Raw genomic sequence first — 20,872 nt, 5'->3', positions numbered from 1 at the left:
TTTTGACTCAGGGACCTCAAAAGCCTCTTTTGAATAACTGGCTCCTTACGTGGAACATTTGACACACAGACCAGGCGGAGCACGCCGATTATTCGTCCTTGGAAAAATGAAAAGCTACTTCATAAGACCCCTGGTTTGGGTCATAACACCACGATTGTTCTTAACTAGTGTGAGTGAGAGAATCCAGCTGGGTCATATCTCCCTCATTAATGAGTCATTGGGGGCCCCTGTACCATTACTATGATCCGGATTGTGCACTTGCTGCAATTTGCCACGATTAATGGAGGAAGGTCAGCCCGGGTCACTTTCAATTTCCACCCTGAGGGGCGAGAAATGGAAACAACTCATTTGCACAGATTTGAATAATTTGCCCCCTTGAAAAAATAGAAAATATGGGGCGAGGAGAAAGAAAGAGGCGATAAAGGAATCGGGTAGAGGACTCGAGCGCTGTTGCACTTTGCACAATAATAAGCCGCGCTGCCGTCGTCGGCTGGCACAAAGGCAATAATGAATATGATGGAGGATATGAATCCAGATGTGGGAATAAAGCTCGCCTTTCTCCGTGCAGTCTCACTTGGGAGCGTCTGCTGCGTCTAGTGAGCTTTTAAACTTATCATAAATGTATTATGATTGCACCGGGCCATGAAACAGCTGTACACAATTAATCTTCTGCAAATCTTATCTGAAGAATTGCTTTCAGCGAAGTAACATCTGCTGCGAGGGGTGCTTATTCATGGGCGACGCTCGCCTGCCACACTTTTATGTGTAGGGCACGATCATTGCCAATGAAGTAAAAATTCATCGTTTTCCCTGTTCGGTAAAAATAACATTCAGCAGCATTAAAACATCATCCATCAACATTGTCTTGGGGGCTCCAAACCCGTCGCCGCCCGACAAATTAAAGAGAATATTCATTTCTGTGTGAACTTGCAGTGTGCAGCTTCACTGAGCTGATATAGTTTTCATTTTTTTTTCTCTCTCTTTGGAGATGAAATTGAAGCGGAGCATTTCAATATCAGCAGTTGGGCCTGGTGCAGGAAGTACATAGTGTGACTGCCATCATTGTCTCTCTGTGACCTAACAAGGGCCTTTGTGTTTGGATGTGAAATGGAAAAACACATCATTGCAGTGTGAATACGTGCTAAATAAAATATCATCTATGAAAACTGTTTTCAACATTGATCATAATAAGAAATGTTTCTAGAGCACCAAATCAGCATATCTGAATGATTTCTGAAGGATCATGTGACACTGAAGACTGGCGTAATGATGCTGAAAATTCAGTTTGGCCATCACAGGAATAAATTACATTTTAAATTGTAATACTATTTCACACAATATTTGATGAGTATAAGAAACATTTAAAAATCTTACCAACCACAAACTTTTGAAGGGTAGTGTCTATTAAAGAAATATTTCATATTTAAATAGGCCACATAAACGTCATATTTAATTCAATAGTGCATATGCTTGGTGTGCACTTTAATGCACTCCTTCAATGTCAAGCACTGAATTTCATATTGATTAGTTTGAGAGTTTGAGAATGGCTCTTGATTGGTCACGTGACGGGCAGGCAATCAACCAAACAAGGAGAGGAACTTTTATGCACACTCTACGTCTTTTATCTTCTCAACATTAATTACAATCATGTAATTTCTTAATTCCCAACTGTCGGCACCTCACAGATGGCAATATTATTTACAATACACAATGTTGCCTGGAGCCCGGCCAGATGCTGTCTTAATATGGATTTGATCATCTGTAACTTTGGCAGTTTGTCAATTAGTCTATTTTTTTTTTTTTTTTTTTTTTTTTGCAATATGAAGAAAAAAACAATCTGTTTATTTTCTGTTTTCTTTTGCCTTTCCCATCTTCCTTTGTAAACCGACACAAAGAGTCAGATTTAGGGAACGAGACAAAGGGTAATCAAAACAGATAAGTATAATATAAAAAGTTTTAAATATCATAATGGCCATTTTAAAGAAAATGTTTCAATTATGAAACTTCATAACTAATAATGGCCATTCGAGGTGATCATCAACCACTCGCAACCCCTTCCAAACATAATTTCCTTTGACTTACATTTTTTTATACTGAGATATTATTTTCTAACTTTTTGTGTTTTTAGACTTTCCTAAAACATATGTTTTAGAGCAGTTTACAGGGACTATTGGCTTGACCCCATAATGCAGGTCATTTCAAGCTTTGGCCTGCGCAATACTTTTGAACGCAATCATAAATATAATTACTTGATAATCTGTTATAGTGATATATTAATATATCATTCATATTAAAACGTTCAATCAGTCCTGTTGACTTTAAATTAAAGAGAAATAACATCAATAATCAGAAAAAGAAGAAAAATCTTTTGCATGCTGTCCAGTACAACTGTGATTCAAGTCCTGCTGTGGCCGTGTCTGCTTTCAAACAGGGATTATGTTTAAAGCTCAATGTGTATTGTTCAATCTGACACGGTCAATTCATCATTAGTTTTGAGCGGAGAACGGATGAGTACACTTTCAATTTAGTTCACAGCCTTTCTTCATTCATCATGCCTCTTCATCATCCATCATTTCCCGCCTTTGATTTGTACAAAAAACACACTTTCATAAGTTTAATGCAATTAATCATGAGGCAGGATAATTTTCTATTAATGGACCACAACCATTATTTCATTATTCATTTGATGAACTTGCACAGTGTGTTTCACGGAGGTGTGATTATAAGCACTGCTCACCAAGCATGAGCGTGTGCCACTCCGGATCTTTGTTGCTGTTTCTTAAATGGCTCTGTGTACAATCTGCCTGCTCTGCCGTCCGACTGTAGCTTTTGTCTTCATATAACAAGTCCTGATAAATTGGAAAAGTTGCAGGCATAGATGAGAGCTGACCCGAAAAACAAAAGCAATCACAGTAAAGGGTAAAACGCCTGGAACGGTGAACCGCGACAGCTCTCGCATTCAAGGTGAAATTCTGCCTCCCTCTCCATAAAAAGATAAACATGCATACGCACAGAAAGCGAACAATTTATGATCTTGTTACTTGAGCTGAATCATTTCAAACCTGTCTGGTTTCTTTGAAAGCCCTAAAAGTTATTTTCAATACTTAACCCCTCACGTGAAAGAGTGTATGGTATCTAAAGTTTGGTTTGATTCTTAAGCCTTGGTTCCAGTATTGTGGAAAGTTACTTTTTAAAGTAACGCATTACAATATTGCGTTACACCCTAAGAAAGTACACTAAAAATGATATGATCAATAAGTTATGTCAGCAAATGTTTTTACATTGCTCATCAAAATAAGTACAGCAATTTTTCAACTTTAAAAAAAAAAAAGTTATAGGCCTACAAGATTCATGTAATTTAGGTTGAAATTACTTAAACATCCAAGTTGATTGTACTTAAAAATTAGAACTTGATTTAAAAAACTTAAATTTTTAAGTACAACAACTTTTTCAAGTTCCAAGTTCGATGAGGATAAATGCATGCTCACATTTAGTTGAACTACATTAACTACCATGTTTACGCCTGATTTCTCTCAACATGGGGACAAGAGAAGTGTCATGAATGGGAAAACAAGGTAACTTGAGTTACTTACTTGAAAAAAAGTAATCCGATTACATAACTCGCATCATTTTTATCTGCTTGGTTCTATCTCTTTTGTTTTGGAAACTTATGAATAGACCTGAAATAAAAGATTTGACTTAAGCAATGATGCTGTATAAAAATTCCAGCTGATTATAAGAACTTAATTATTTTTCAAACTGAATAGTCTTGAATCTCGCCGCAGATCAATCAGCTCTCGGGCTCAAAGAACTTCCGACTCCATTTTAGCTCAATCAAAAAGGGGGAAAAAAATCAATGTGGTCCAATTATAGTCTATTTCATTAAGGTATGTTAATCAGGTAGAATTGCAAATGAGTTGGGCCTATGATTTTTCTTCTTGTACGCTGCCGATATACAGTAGACAGTGTTGATGTTGATGAAACGATCTGTTGGACGGATCAAGTGCATAACCCACCTGTTGAATCACACGTTACTTTGAACTTAAAAGTTATGTTATAAAGTTATAAAATCAAAGCAACATTTTCCCCCCAGATTCACAGTGTGCCATGTTAAAGCATCATGCACATCCTTTGGTTCCAGCTATGGTCTAGGAGAGGACATGTCACGACAAAAGCTGAGCACACTTCTTTCATTGTATTATTTTTCCTCTCCTCAGCCAGCCTTTTCATTTGGACCGACCGTATATGTTTTGGGTAATCCAATTTTTTTCAGTCAGGTCTGGCTGGAAACAAGCAAAGAAGCATCAATTGTTAAGTGCACTGCTCAAATAAACAAAAAATACGGCATGCAAACAGGATTAAAAATGCTACTTAATGTCTAAATAAGGTCAATTATGCAGTTAAACTGTAAAGAAAGGCATAGGCAACCACTATAAATTAGCAGATGCTTTCAAACCTTGAGTAATGTTTTATTTGTCCAGGTTTGATAAAACTGACTATATTTAATAGGGTTGTGTTTGAGAACATTCGAACACTAAAACTCCTTGTGAGGTGCCGAGCTTTTCGAGAAAAGAGAGTCTGCAGAGACTTCTTCCAGTATTCCTCTATTGATTTTTCCCTCAGAGACGTATTGTACCTCAAGATCTCATGCATTAGTGTAGGAGGTCCACTCGAGTCTCAGAAACGATGGTAGAACAATGTATTTAAAAAACATTCGGCTCTAACTAATGGCAGGTCCTCGGCAAAAGCGAGGTCATTTACCCTTCTGATTAGGTAAGCCAGTCAGTTCCAGGCAAACTGTGATTTAAAATGATGTCCAGCTTGAACTACATTCTCCAGGAAAATGATCTAATTTAGTGATTTATTCATATTTACTGAGTGTACTGGCATTACATTTGTATAGATCACATCTGGGTAAAAACAGAAATCGGGAAAATCGAATCAAAATACAGAGACGTGGCCGCCTGTCGCACGGAGTCTACATTCGAGGCTCTGCCGGGGTCACTTCCATGCTTTTTATGATGTCGCTTTGAAATCTATCCGAATCACATTAAATTGGATATAAAGATGTGCAGACACATACATCACAGTAAATGGTGTGCCAGAGCACTGCTCGTGGAGAATCCCACCTCAACAATCAGGTTATAAAATCGGCTTCAGATCCGATTAATAATTTACAATCCTGTTAGGGGAGAACAAACATTTCTGTTCAAGCAATTTAAGTTGCAGGACTGTTATTAAAGCCCGCTTCTACTTTTCACAGGGGCTGGAGGATCGTCTGGGGATGTGCGGTCGGTCAGAGAGAGAGAGAGAGAGAGAGAGAGAGAGAGAGCTAAGCCTGCTTCAGCCCTCTGTGCCAGAGAATAACTATGTTCTATTTCACACTCTATGCTTTCTTTATTAAACTGCCATCGCAGTAAGCACATATTGCTCACCGTCTCCTCTTTGAATTTACCGTGACTGCAACCTCTTTTTCCCCGTGCTGGGAAACTTTGTCGACTTTCCGTAGCAAAATGTTAGCCTAATGACTTTATAATGGCAGACGTTTCAATGGAGCTCCAAGTAAAATGAGCTGGTGCTCGTGCAATTAAAGCTCAATGGTGCTTTGTGCATCACCCATCACTAATTGACACAAGGGAGACAGATTTGCCTTTTCGCAGAGGCCTGAAAAGTGCCCGCAGGCTTAATGTAATTATTGTATATCTCATGTGCTTGTTACATTCTACACAGGTTTTGCTCACATTATGTAGCCTACTTTGAGAATATTACAGGTTAACTGCTAAATATCGTATGAAACGATTAATGCTTTGAGAGATGAATGTTTCATTTCATTATTTTATTAGGAAAGACAATCATGATAGCGAGTTGTTTGATGTGGCTCAAATGTTTGGTAACAGTGACCTCTAGTGTCCACACATGACCAGCCCACTGGACCTGAGAAAAGTGTGTGCAGCTTACATTCCGTAAGAGCTTTAGGATCTTTAAGAAATCATGTAACAGGAATAAAATGTGAACATGCACAAAGTGAATATTTTAACATGCAAATCTATACACTGTATTGTGGGGGGGACTAGAACCCAACAATGATTGAGAACAAAGTGAAAATCTAATGCGTTTCAGCAAGTATCGTAGCTATGCATCAATAATTTGTTAAGATTTATGTACACAAAAAAGGAAAAGTTCAGATCTCAAGAATATATTTTCCAGTTTAAAAAAAGTTGCTAAATCAAAAAGAGCAACGTTGCACAGCAGCGGGACTGTGCCGATTGTGCCCGGTGGCTGAGCTAGAAGTGTTTCTCACTTTCACATCAAGTTCATAAATAGTGTGAGCTGAAATTTACATGGGATCAACAAAGGCTTCGTGAGAGTCCGAGCCTACGATCATACTGCTGTACATCTTCTGTTGCTCCTCCTTGTATGACTCCTTGACCTTTGCTCTCTTCAGTCCTCCATCCCTGCAACATAATAATACTGTAATCTATAGCAAATCTATATAATCTATAGCAATTTGTGACTTGCCAGGCTAATAGTTGATCAATTTGAGATTATATTGCCACTCATATTAATCATCCTTACACTAGTACTAAAAACTTTAATGGACATTTAAATATTATGAATAAATAATGTTTTCTCCAGAGAAAGCAAAAATAAATTGAATAATAAAAAATGCTTACATATATGCATATTTAATTTATAAAAATAATGTGTAAAGCTTACATATATGCATATTTAATTTATAAAAATAATGTGTAAATATATGTATTAACACAATAACTTTATATTCTTACCAGGACAAATCCACCAATCCTCCCTGATATGCTATTGCTGATTTTACTCTGTTAGCAAAATTAACAGCATCCTCTCCGTCCTACAAAATACATATTCAGATATTCAGATACAATGAAATAAAGGAACCAAGGCTCTACCAGTTAAAAGTTTATATAAAAGTAACTGAAACCAAGAAATAATCAAAGTGGGGAATTATGTCACCCTGTGCTTATACTACAGTTCTGCATGCTCTGATGCTGCACGATTAATCGTTAAAAGATCGCAATCTCGATTCAAACACCCGCGTGATCTCATTCCTAGATGACAACGATTCGACTGTGTGTGTGTGTGTGTGTGTGTCTATTAAACATTTGACAAGACATTTTGTTCGCGCTGCCGCTGAGCCAGAGAGAGCAGTTGTCATGTATAGGCATGAAACGGCTTTACAAACAGTATTTTCAACTACACAGTATCGTTGTTTCTGTGTTGCAAATATTAAAATTAGCATATAAGTACTGGGATAAAAGTTTATAGGTCAGATATAAACACTGATGTCTATAGCAGCGATCAAAATAAAGCAAATCACCTTCTGAAAGTAACTTGGCGCTTCAAATAACGACTGTATCGATTACATAGTAACGCCTCTAGGTGTCAAAAAAGTGACTGTTAAAAAATTTATTTGTCATTGAATCATTCATTTAAGAGATTTGTTCAAAAAAGGCTGATTCATCCAGCAATGAGACATCATTCATTCAAACCAATTTTATCAAAATAATTCAGTTAAATAGACTGCAGCAATTAACATTTAGTCAGAACCTCTAATAAATTACATGTTATTTTGTTTAGTTGTCTGTACAGAATCGTGGGAGAATTGTGATCTTAGTTTGAAACGAAAAAATCGTGATTTCTCAATTTACCCAGAATCATGCAGCTCTACCTGATGCATTCTGGGATGCTTTTAAAAATGTTGAAATATAAATCAATGAATAAAATAATTGTTATTGTAAATTCATGTTTCTGCTTAGGCTCCAGCATTCGTGGAACCTTACATAGGACGTACAGACAGACAGATAGATAAATGTTTCTGCTTACCTGTCGAGTCATAGGTGGGAGGTACCACACGTTGCACACAATGGCCCAGCTTGTCATCATTCTGAGGATGTAGCTCACCATGTTATACTTGGCACTGTTCCAGAAGGCATCTCCAAACTGAGGGTCATACTGAAAGAGAGAAGTACATGAGGTGCGTCCCTTTCAGTGGGTGCCTGTAATACTGCCGTAGGAAAGCACTGGCTTACCTTGATTGCAACTGGGTATATAGTTCCACCTATTTCAAAGCTTCCCTTCTTGAACATCATGACTGATGTATTATTAATGCAAGTTCCTAAAATGAACAGAGCATAGGGAGTTTGAGAATAGGATAACAAATGGCATAGAGATATATTCAAATAAATATGTGAAATATGTATTTATAAATTAAATATGTATACTATGATTTTTGATACTTTCTTTTATAGCAGATTTACTGCATAATTAATGCTTTACTATATGCATAAGGACACATGAATATAACTTGTACCCTCTGGGAAGATCAGGATTGGCAGCTTAGTTTTATCAGCAATATGGTCTTTCAACCTGCGAAAAAAGCAAAACTGAGGCTTTATGTTGTAAGCGAGGACATACCAACTTCAACAGACTAATAAATACACACTTTGTCACCTTTTGGCAACCGCATGGCGATCTTTCATCTCGGATCTCTCAAACCAAACATGAGGACAGGATCGCACTATTGACCTCTGAATGACCCCCAAGAGGCCTCCGTGAACTTGACCTACCTGAGGAGAATAAAACTGAGTTAAAGACACCCGAGACCCTCTACAGACACACAACGTCACACATCCGATAAAGTCAGCGTGACTCACCATAGCATAACATCCATCGTTCGCCAGAATGACGATGTCAATCGGGGAGGTGTGGTTGGCCACACAGATACCTCCTTTTTTTGGACGATTCTCTCTGTTATGCATCCCATGACACAAATATAAGAAACAATGGTCATTTGACTATATTAGGGAGTGTTAAAAAGAAAAAGATGTGTATGCATGGCCGAGAATGACAACATAATAACGACCCCCTTATCCATCTCATCTTGTCACTGAATTGCTTGTATCCACAGCAGTCGTCCTTTAGCTTTTTTTACTTTCTAAAAGTACTGCAATGGTTGCAAAATGCAAAAACATATAATAAAGTCCACAGCCAATTATATTTGATGTACGCCACTGTTTTTGTGACCAGTTTGTGTATGTGTTTTATACTAGGGAGAATGCTGGAGAAAAACTTGAGAAGCAGAAGGAAACTGAAAACAGTGAGACAACGATCAAAGTGGAACGACTGGGATAAAAAAAGAAGCAGTGACTCACTTATTATGATAGCGGATGGTTGCAGACAGGCCTCTGGCACATATTCTGTAGCATGTAATATGAACCAAATCACTGAGCCACCTCTTCGCACTGAAAGAGACACAAACCCTTCGCTTTAACAAATGCTTCTTCAAACTCAGTCAAAATATCATTCCATCCATATATAACAAACATATTTGAAAACACTTTTGTTCAAGTTGAACATATCTTATTCAGTCAGTCCATAAACGGAGGACAAGAGAATATGGTATAATTACTGTATTTATGGCATGCAATATTAATTACTTGCTGTTAGGAAGCAGTCCAACAAGAGTAGTTCCTATCACCAGCCAGCTCAATCCAATAGCAGCCAAAGTGATCCTATGACAGAGCAATGATATGATTCATATACATATGGATGAATCACAAAAAAAAAACATGGCCAGGTCACAATAATGAGAATGAGAAAGTGGGAAATGTGCTTAAGTGTAATATATATATATTTTATTACACTATTTGTAATAATAGTGATACTATATATAATAGTGATACTATAATAAGTACTATAATAAGTGATACTATAATAAGTGATACTAATAATAATATAACACTATATATATATATATATATTAGGGCTGTTGGAACGAATTCCGAAATTCGAATATAATTCGAATATTAAAAAAATCAATACTATTCGAATGCTGAAGTTCCTATTCGAATACTGCTTTTTTTATGTATATATATATTTTTTAATGCAATCTTGCCTTTCTCGCCGCCTTGGCACACACATGTGAAAATTAAATGCTTTTGTTTCGTCTGATAAACAATAAAGTTTTTGATTCGTAACACAATTGTGCACGTTATCCACGCTGTATCATCATAACAACTGTCAAAAGTCGCGGAGAGGAATGTCTCCACGGTAACGGAGATCAACAATTTGATTCTCAGTCCACATTACAACGTGAAAACGGCGTCTTCAAATATATCCACTTTGGAGTGCGTTTTCATTAATAAAAACGCCGTCTCATTGTGGACGGAAGGCCAAAACGGAGAGGAAAATATACGTTATTTTTTTTATGACAACTTACAACCTGACAAGCTAGGCGATCTGTCCGAGGAACCGCCGCTAAAACAGGCAAGAATTACTTATGTTCTGCCTCTCTCTCTCTCCTCATCACGGGGCTCAACTGCTACCAGCTGTCCGCCAAAAGGCAATAACAGACAAACTGACGGTTTATCTGTGAAGATATGAGACCGATCAACATCACGCATTGGCGATCCATAAGACTGTGTAATGTCGTAAATATTAATAATAGGATGAATTTGAGCATTTAATATTCGAATATTATTCGAATATTAAATAAAATAAGGAATGGAATTCGAATAGTATTATAGAGGAAGATTGACAGCCCTAATATATATATATATATATATATAAACGTATATAAAGACGTCAAAACATCTTTATCTTTATCTTTAACAGTATGTGTGTATATTACTGTTAAAGATAAAGATAAAGATGTTTTGACGTCTTTATATACGTTTTTTTATGTTTTGAAGTCTCTAATGATCACCTGCATTTTAATATATTTTCAAATGTAGTTTATTCCTGTGATGTCAAAGCTGAATTTTAGGCATCATTACTCCGGTCTTCAGTGTCACATGGTCCTACAGAAATCATTCTGATATGCTGATTTGGTGTTCAAACATTTCAACAATAGGCTTTATGCACAGCTGCACTACTTCCTGAACTTCAGGCAGGTCCTTTGTTTCCTGTCTGCCATTATTGGACAAACTGATTAATCCAGGTGTGCCTGACCACCTGAATTAATCAGTTTGTCCAATAATGGCAGACAGGAAACAAAGGACCTGCCTGAAGTTCAGGAAGTAGTGCAGCTGTGCATAAAGCCCATTCTGCTGAAAACTGCTTAAAGCTACAATATGCAAGAATTTTTTGCCCGCTAGAGGGCGCTACATTCCAAACAACAACAACGGCGTAGCTTGATGACGATGTGAAGGAGCGTGGAATGATGGGAACTGTCGTTTTAAACTCCACCGTGGATGTAAATCAGTCAGACGGGAATCGAAAAATCATGTTCATGGATGAGGCTAAGTTCTTTTTTTATAATGACATGCTTTTTGTGGCGAGGGGGGCGTGGTTCAGCGCGGTCTGTAATGGTAGAGAGAAGAGACGAGCAAGTAGGTCAAGTGCAAATGACGAACACCTGTGTCTTATTGCTGTGATCCGCGTGGAGAGACCGCTTATAAGTCGCGCGCTGGAACGAGAGAGAGACTGGAGAGAAAATTGGACGCAGAGAAAGAAAACCGGTGGATCCGAGCTCTCATTTTTTAACTGTTTTGTGCCGTCGCGGTTGCCACGGTGAATGCGCGTTGTGCGCGACTTTTATTTCATTAAAATGAATTAACCGCAAGAAAAGTAAGGTTTAATACTAAATTGGTTATCATAGATGTTACTGTATGTCGAATTCATTGTTGTGATAACGCGGCGCAGTTTTACGTGTTCTAAACAATTGTTGTGAAAGTACATTCGAACATAACCACATCATTTGCCAAAATACTGATTCATCTTTATGTATAACACATGCTATATTTATTTACATGGCCATAAACACCAGACGTGATAAACAATGTCAATAAACTAAACACAAATCTAAAGCAATATATACTTACCTTACATAAACATAACTATTACCGAATGCTACATTTGGAAAATATAAAATTAAGCATGCTTTGTCGACAGAACCAGCTGCAATCAGTAAAGAATAATTGTGTTCCATAACGACTGCACAAAACAAGCTAACGTTTGTTGCTTGATAGACGCTACAACTACAACTTCCGCATTTGTCCAGGACATTCCTCGAGCGGAAACCGAGGGTAACGCGGATATGACGCAATTGACTGGCGACTCCCAGCTCACCAACGCCCCGTTTCCTTGGTTAAAATCGCAATTTTCTCACGATTTAAAAATAGTTGGAAACATTTGGGATATTGTACGTAATCAACTTAACAAAATATATAACACTGGCCTTGAGATTATGGGATATTTTAATGCAAAATTCTTGCATATTGTACCTTTAATATTTTTGTGGGACTGTAATAATTTTTTTCTGGATTATTTGATGAATAGAAAGTAACCTTCGATGAAAGTAAAAATATCCTTTTGTAATAACGTAAATTGAGCGTCAGCGTCAGTTCTGGCAGGCCAGGTAGTCAAGACGCTGCTAATGCTATTTGCTAACAACACTGTCCCGTCAGCTGATCTGCTCCAGCTGAGCTGCATTAGCTCGTTAACTCCCCTCGCTGCTCAATGGCCAAAGCTCAAACAAGGCGCCCTATTTAAAGCACATTCAGTTTGCTCATACATGCTGCTGCTCACTTCTGCTGCCTGCCACCTCCCCAGCTCCTCCTTATGCATAACGTGGCATTTGCTTTATGTCATGTTGCTTGCTCTGTTCACAGGGGGGATATTTTAGCTCTCACAGTCCTAAACTGTGTGAGCGTTCCCTAATGCTGCTGCTGCTGTCCTCTGACTCTCTGCTATTTCATGGTGCTCATGAAAGGTCAGAGGACTCCCTGAACAGAGCCATACCGCCAAATTTCAATTCAGGAACATCAACTTGTTTGCAATCTATTCAATAAAAATTCTTAAATTATTTTTATTGTCTGTGTGTTCTTGACTTAATGGACCTGACAGAAATGTCTTTATTGTCACTTTTGATCATTATAATGCATCCTTGATTAATTTATGTCACTTAATGAGTGAAATATCAGTCCAGGCTCACCTGAGAGGCAATAAAATACAGTAACGTATAAAAACTCCCAGGCCCCATATGATGGTGAGCCGCACGCTGATGTAGCGAAAGTTGTTGTTGGTTCGCGTGAGAAGGTTCCAGGAAGCCAGTTCCTCCGACGTGAAGCGCTGAGTCACCTGATCCTCGACAATGTTCTCAATGCCATTCTTACAGAAATAGAAGACATCACACAGAGTAAAGTCTCCCCCCGCCAGATTTTTGGGATGGGACCGTCGCAGTTCTTCGATCTCCTCCTCCATAGAACCGTCCTTTTTTTCGATTATCCCTGAGAAGACATTATGAGTTTGAAATTAGTTATTTTCTTGAGGATCCCACATGAGCACAATGCTTTTGTGACACAGTTGCCGCTATATACGTTACTTTCTTTGTTTGCTGGTGCACGTATGATTTCTAATGTAAGTATGATTTCATGTGTGTCCTGAGATAAGGATTCATACAGTGGAAAATACCCAGCCTGAAACCGGGTAAAGTTCATAAATAAGATCAACTGAAATTATGAAATCCGTCACTTGTTGCAATACCGTGTGTTCAACAGACTCACCATGACTAACAGGCATCAAGCCAATAAATAATAAAAGCATTTAAAACATTATTTTCTTATACAAAGAGTTAACTTAAACTAATACTTATAAATACGAGTAATGAATAATGAAATAAGACAAAACAACATTTTTATTTGACTATTTCACACATTTTTGTGATTGTGTAATATGCAGCGTCAAAAACATCAAAGAGGAAGCTGTGGCTTCACATGACATGTTCTTGAATTCAAATGCTTGTGTTTTATGCACATGATGTCTCATAGTCATAAATATTTTTCCTGGACAGACACCCTCACTCACCGTTGGCTGACTGTGATGGCAGTGTTGGCTGTTCCCTCTGTCCTCTTTGGATCCTGAGAGTCGCCCACTAAACAGTACAGAAGTTATTTATGGGAAACCTTTGACACAATGCTTCCTACTCAAAGTCAAAGTGCAATGTCTTCCTCTGAAATAAATACTAAAAACAAACCCCCAGAAAATTACATTTATTTGAATTTCGTGCCTTTTGACCCTCTTTTGCAAGTTTGTCTTGGCATCATCAACTTCTGTCATGTCTAAGTTTGCAACTACAATTCATTGAAATATCATCAGGCATGGAAAGCAATTAATAGTCATATGTCTTTAGAAATGAGAAATGACTTATAGCCTTTACCTCTAATATCTTAACCAGAACCTTGATGTAGATATCTGTGAACCCCAGGGAGACACCAAACATGGCAGGTAACATGATGAGCCCCACTACTATGGATAGCCACAACTGGAAGAGAACAAGTGCGACGTCCCAAGCACCTTCCATCTCTCTGCTCTCCTTCCTGTCAGTCTATGGGACTGGGCTCTGGGCTCAGAGTCAGGCCATCTGCTCAAATGGGTGAAGGTAAAAGCCAAAACAGAGGTGGTGCTTGTTTAAAAGGCCATGTTGTAATCAATGTGTTAATACTGTCTCGGGTCTGTTTTTTTTATCATTTTTTTTGCATGTGGTTGGCCTGCTTCTGTATTACTGTACAATGCCTGACCCATTTTTGCAGAGTTCACTTTAACAAAATGCACTGTAATAATTTTTAAAACAATCACGTAGAAAATCTCAGCTGATTTGTTGCCTTGTTTAAAAAAACGAACAAAACAAATCTAACCAATATTCCTACCAAATATGTTCATTGTACTTTTTAAAGTTATTAATGGTCCCACAGATATCCGTTTTGATTTTACTTTACTAGAATATTATGTCAAATCAAACAGCTTATAAAAACCTATTTTTGTCATTTTATTTAATAGAATTTTCTTTAAAGTTTTTATTATAGTGGCAGCTAATATGCCTACTATAGCTGTAGTCACTTTTATTTATTTTTTTATTTTTTTTACATCTGTGGCTAACAGCTGTTTTATGTTTTGATATGTAGCTGTAATAATGTAATTATGGTATTTTATTTTTATGACATTTATGATTTCTATCTGTAGTAACTGTGGTATTTTTTACTTGTTATTGAAATTTGTGTCTAACATAGCTGTGCTGTAGTAACAATGGTATTTAGGCGTAAACTCTGTACGTAAGGGTCTCCGTAATGTATTAATCCCCCTTAACTTGCTCCTGAAACGACCATAATATAATTACAACTCTGCTGGATTAGTTTGACGAACTATAATGGCACATAATGAAGTTATCATCGAGAAATGTAAAGGCTTGAGTTGTCCGTCTGTTTCTTTTCCGTTATTAGAAACCCCCGTGGCATAAGTTACATACGATGAACAGTAAAACAAAAGCAGCAACCAAACAAGAGTTAAGACTCAGTACACACACCTTCACATTACCAGGATAACATTCAATTCTTCATTCCCGACGTCTGGAGATGATGTTTCATGCACTGTGTCCAAAATACCGAAACTATGTCCGAAAAAGTTCTCGTGTGACCGGTTACAAAGTTCGGACACAAAATATGGTTAAATCATGCACTAGCGCCTCCTTGTGGTAAAAACAAAGGTGTCACGTTTCAAACTGCTTTATCCTAATCGTGTTGTTTACAGCCCTAATAAACGCAAAAATTCTTGTTAAATGAAAAGTTAATCTATTGGTCATAAAAAGACACTAAAATTGGCAATTTGTATGTGACATAAAATATAAAAAACATTAAACAAACAATAATATTTTTCTTAAAAAGTCATGTTCTATCTCTTATTAGAATAATCTATATTATTCTAACACATTTTCAGTAAATAATAGATAAACAACTTTAACAACTCACAAACAACTCAGCCTTTTACCTTACTGGGAAGTACAAACGCCAGCGATGTTTTCTTCAAAACAAAATATACTTAAAAACCACAAGAGAAAGAGTAAAAAGAGAAATACATTTCAAGGCTAGTTTCTCATAGATATATACACATAGATTCCTCATTAGTAGATTTTCTAAGGGCCGCTATACGTAAGCCGTCCGCCATATTGGAACGGTCAAAGCAGGTCCGTGAACATTCGAGATCAAGTTAACTACGCATCTGCAACCGAAGTTAGATGCAGCATGTATGAATATCTATATCTGCAATAGACTCCAGCAGATGATTTTGCTAAACACAATACAACAGGACGAATGCGTCAGCCAACCTGACATTACAAATGTTACAATAGTAAAAACATTAAAACGCACCATAGTGAAAACCTGTAATATTGAGTTAATACGTATAAAACACAAATCAACACATTCTAACCTGTGAAAGGTTTCCCCCTTTCTTTATAAATTTAGTTATCGGCGGTTTCACAACCAGAAGCTGCGCAGTGTTGTGGCATCATGACTGTGAATGACGAGCGTGACGACACGCTGAACCGTTCCAAGATGGTGGGTGCGTCGATCAATAGATATATATGAAATAGATACCTCATTGGCGCCGTGAGCCGTCCGCCATATTGGAGCGGTCCGTGAACATTCGAGAGCAAGTTAACTCGAGTTAACTCGTCTGCGACGTAGTTAGATGCATGTATGATGAATATCAAATAAACTCCACCAGATGATTCTGCTAAACTAACACAATACAACAAGACGAAGGCGTCAGCTGACATGACGTTAAAAAGTTCCCATAGTTAAAAAGTAAAAACATAAAAAGTACTACAGTAAAAACATGTAATGGTGGGATAATACTTATAAAATTTCAAACCAACACATTCTCACCTGTGAAAGGTTATCCCATTTCTTCGGGAATTTAAATCTCGGCGGTTTGACATCCAGAAGCTGCGCTATGTTGTGGCATCGTGGATTCTTACTGTAAGTGACGACACGCTGACCGTTGCAAGATGGCGGGCGCGCCTACGTGTCTGTCTGCAGCGGTGAAATGTGGAGTTCTACATATACATTTCTATGCGCCGAGCTGCCGACGTGTGCTCGGTCGAATGTGGCATCTACGTATAAAGTCTATGTGGTTTCGAATTTCTCCGCACCACGTGGTGGCAGCATAAGATAGTGTTTAGCTGTAAACTGTCGTATCGAGAGCAGAGAACAACTAAACGAAAACTACGAGCGCAGAAAGTTATACATGTAGCCTGGTAACTCTAACTTAAAACTATGATGTTGCGATAGTTAACTCACGGTTTATTCCAAAAGCATGGAGGAATTCAACACAACTGTCCGTATATCGGGTTTCGTGTTGAGTTCACTGATGTTTCATCATTTGAACAGTGATGCGGATGTGGTAAGTGGCAAAGGTCCTAATCTGTGACCATATGACTGGGTTTGCATTAAATAGCAAACTAAGAAGTCAAATGCGTCCGCTAAGCATTCCCTCAGTCCCATAACTCCTATTTACATTTGTACTATGTTTAAAGGAAGGTCTTATTCTTGGAGAGAGTGTAGGAGAGGAGAACTGTAGGATCACAGACTCTCAAATTGATCACATACAGTTTGAGCACACTATAAGTAAGTTGACTCTACTTATTGCATATTTTCAGATACTAGGAACAAACCGAAACTAAAAATGTGTTCAGAAGGAACCAATATCTCATGACGAATGATAGCCATAACAACAAAACCCTAGTGTCATCATGATGTTTTCTCTTTTTCAGATATTCAAAAACACATCCCTTGTCAAAAACTGCATAGGTAAGTGAATTGTTTAGGATTTTCCCACAAACCTCTTTTCATATAAAACAGAGGCGGTTCTCAACTGGTTTTACTTTATGGCCTGGATTGTACATTTGGACATCAAATGGTTAGCCAATACAGTACAAAATTGTTTATCATACAGAAATGATTACATATAATCAAATATTTTGAACTGCAAAATGATTTATACATGTATACAGTGTTTTACTATTTACGTTTAGCAGTTTATTTATTTCTGGCCACTGATATAGAGGTTTTAAAAACGGACTTCTTTTTCTTCTTCTTTTTACCATTGCCTCAATCCTCTTGAAAGCTTCTACGGTAATGCTGGCGATGTGTGTGAGCAGAAAATAAGACAGATTTTGTCAGATTACAAAAAGGTATTTTCCACTTTCTAAATATTTTTTATTTTATTTTATTCACTGCTGAACGTGATTTGCATTAACAAATTGTGTTTTTCTTGCCACATATTTACTCGTATCAAGGAGAATGTGATTGGGTGGTATAGACAACGAAGAAATACCAGACAGCAAATGACCTTCATGGAACAAGTGATTCATCAGAATATGAGAAAGATTCTGTCCAGTCAGGAACTTGTTTTCATGTTGCTCACACCCTCTCAGGCAACGACTTCAGGCTCCACACATCGCCTCGAGTTCTCCGCTTTCTTATGGCACAGCAGGTGAGATCCTCTCAACTCTGGCACACACAGACATAAACCAGACCTTTGAAGCTTAGAGAACTAAGGTAATTGAATGTATGTATTATCTCCATGCAGCCAGTACAACAATATCCCCATCTTGGTGAGCAACCTGGGAAACCTTGAACAACAAGACTACTGGAGAGTGTCAGGCACATGTCCATCTTTAGGACAGAGTCAAGCTGTTAATCAACACAGGTACATTCAGAAAATAAGTTTAAATCCAATTAAAGGCTGTTTAGTAGTGCTTGCCAAGGCAAACACATATAGTACCTGCCAAAAGTGTGGAAACATTCATTTTTAAATATTTTTGATAGAAGTCCCAAATGCACACCAATGCTGCATTTATTTAATCAAAAATGTGAAGTATTATTACTATGAAAAATATGTTTTCTATTTTAACAAATAAAATAAAAATAAGAATGATTTCTGAAGGATCATGTGACACTGAAGACTGAGGTAATGATGCTGAAAATTTAGCTTTGACATCACAGGATTAAATTATAAATATTCAAATAGAAAAGTTATTTAATTTGCAATATTACTATTTGTTCTGTATTTTTGATTAAATAAATGCAGCTTTGGTGAGCATAAGAGACTTCTTTCAAAAACATTAAAACATTGTATTGTTTCCAAACATTTCAATATATATATATATATATACATATTTTTTTTTTTTTTTGCCTGGTAGATTATAAAATGGCAAAAACATCCCATAGACTTAAGGAGGGGTGTGAGCCGTATTAAATAGGATCATGGGCTACTAGCCTTGAAACCACATAGCAATACAATTAAAACACTTTGCTAACATAGCAAAAAGTTTTGCCCTGGCAAGCACCACTCACATTTTCTCTTTAGGAAATATAAAGAAGTGATGAATATATATATATTTTTTTTTATCTGCCAGGACCAAATTCTTCTGCACAGGGGATGATTTAAAAGAGGTCAGAAATGTCAGCGACATGAATGATGCTTTATTAGCAGAAATGCAGGTTAGTAACTACATTTCACATTAGTTGCGAAAGTTCCTCCATTGTGATTTGAATATCTGTAATCATGAACTTTCATATCCATCTTTTTTTATACAGAAAGTGTGCGAGGAAGTGGAGAAGAGTGAAAGAGCAGTTGAGAAACTTCAAGAAGACATTACACAGCTAAAGGAGGCAATCGGGAAACAGAAGAGACACTCAGAGAAAAATGAATGTAAGATCATTTATTTCTAGTACACTTTATATTGATGCCTCCCAGGCCAATCACACACTATGAACTGAGGCTTCCCATGGCAGATTTAAAACATAAAAGAGCTTCAGTCTTTTAGTGTGCACTTGAATACAGATCTTGTTGTAATGTCGCTGTTGTAACCTTATTTTTAATTGAACTGATTCACGCTCTCATTATAGTATTATAATATTACATTCATTTGTTTGATCAGAATATTAGTTTAATTTGATTAAAAACTGCCTGCATTTTAAGGGGATGTTTACACAACAACAATGTACTAAAAGCAGAAAAGTTTTTCACGTACAGACGACAGCGTTGTCAAAATGATCCCCGTTCACATGGATCCGTGAAAATGACAAAAGCGCTGTATTCTGCATGCCAGGCCAGTAGTTAGCAATGTCACTTTGTAAAGAAAAACTGCACGCTTATAGACTGTACATGTTTCCACGGAGACGAAAACTTGAGATTTGAAATCCGTCTTTTTTTTTAACACCGTGTGGAGTAAAAGAACGGCCAAAACACACAAAAAAAGTTTTCCGTTTTTAGTTGAAAATAGTGTCGTGTAAACAGTCCCTTATAGTCTTCATACAGAACCTATTCAAAGTGTTTGATACCATAAATGTCCAGATTTTTCTACCAATCATTTGCAGCTAGCACACTATGACCTTGGGCTTGTCATCACAGATGGTAATCCCATGAATAACTGAATAACATTGTATTTCAGCCCACAAATGTGCCTCTCCAGAAGAACCCAAAGAGAACATACCTCTGTGCTCAGCTCTGAGAACTCTCTTCCCCAATGCGCCCTCATTACGGACACAGACCCTCACTGTTCAGGGCTTCCCCATATTAGAACTGTGCTGTAATTCTGACCATAACATTGATATTTCCACCAAGCTGCCTCTGATTCTGGAAAATCAACACACCAGGAGGAAGGACGCAGCCCCCAGACTTAGGAAAAAATGCCTCGCTGCTGGTTTTCCTCTGAGACTTAAAAGGAAAAGGAAGACTAATGATATCAGCGAGTCGGCCCCTGAGAGCGGATCAGATACAGAGATTGAGATGAATGGACAGAGCAGAAGTAACTCTCCTGTATTTTAAAGGGTAAAACTGAGCTTGTTCTTATTTGTACATCAATCTAGTCATGACTGGAAAGCATTTCATTTTATACCTGGAGGTTGCTTTTATCTTGATATTTTCTTTAATATCATTTTTTAAACTTTGTTTGTAAATGTTCCCTAGAAAATTAAAAGTTGAATCCACATTATTTAATTGATCAGTTTTATTAATGTTCTCATTTTGGTAGTACATGAATTTCTGGTTTATC

At 37.3% G+C, this 20,872-nt stretch overlaps 2 protein-coding genes across 5 annotated transcripts; one reads left to right on the top strand and one right to left on the bottom strand.

The window, feature by feature from the left end:
- Positions 1 to 5,801: 5,801 nt before the first annotated feature.
- gpat3 (glycerol-3-phosphate acyltransferase 3) lies at positions 5,802 to 16,366 on the bottom strand. 4 transcript variants are annotated; one of them, XM_084386453.1, is made up of 15 exons: positions 16,240 to 16,362; positions 15,799 to 15,831; positions 15,338 to 15,421; positions 14,195 to 14,398; positions 13,843 to 13,909; positions 12,971 to 13,265; positions 9,474 to 9,548; positions 9,189 to 9,278; positions 8,691 to 8,784; positions 8,488 to 8,603; positions 8,348 to 8,403; positions 8,067 to 8,152; positions 7,861 to 7,989; positions 6,789 to 6,868; positions 5,802 to 6,455 (listed from the first exon to the last, which is right to left on the bottom strand). In XM_084386453.1, exons 4-15 carry the CDS (start codon positions 14,336 to 14,338, stop codon positions 6,338 to 6,340), a joined length of 1,350 nt encoding a protein of 449 aa, XP_084242579.1. In that variant the 5' UTR covers positions 14,339 to 14,398; positions 15,338 to 15,421; positions 15,799 to 15,831; positions 16,240 to 16,362; the 3' UTR covers positions 5,802 to 6,337. The 4 variants fall into 4 exon arrangements, with proteins under 4 accessions (XP_084242579.1, XP_084242577.1, XP_084242578.1 ...); XM_084386451.1 differs by having other exon boundaries at positions 15,799 to 15,848; positions 16,240 to 16,356; XM_084386452.1 differs by having other exon boundaries at positions 15,780 to 15,848; positions 16,240 to 16,326.
- Positions 16,367 to 16,959: 593 nt separating this feature from the next.
- abraxas1 (abraxas 1, BRCA1 A complex subunit) lies at positions 16,960 to 20,790 on the top strand. The gene is made up of 9 exons (XM_084386293.1): positions 16,960 to 17,214; positions 17,348 to 17,438; positions 17,585 to 17,621; positions 17,938 to 18,004; positions 18,110 to 18,306; positions 18,403 to 18,522; positions 19,232 to 19,316; positions 19,413 to 19,527; positions 20,270 to 20,790. Exons 1-9 carry the CDS (start codon positions 17,128 to 17,130, stop codon positions 20,644 to 20,646), a joined length of 1,176 nt encoding a protein of 391 aa, XP_084242419.1. The 5' UTR covers positions 16,960 to 17,127; the 3' UTR covers positions 20,647 to 20,790.
- The last annotated feature ends 82 nt before the right edge of the window (positions 20,791 to 20,872 follow it).

This window comes from Rutilus rutilus (genome assembly GCF_951802725.1).
Source record: "Rutilus rutilus genome assembly, chromosome: 18".
Lineage (NCBI taxonomy): Eukaryota > Metazoa > Chordata > Actinopteri > Cypriniformes > Leuciscidae > Rutilus > Rutilus rutilus.
This window is presented reverse-complemented; position numbering and strand designations above follow the sequence as displayed.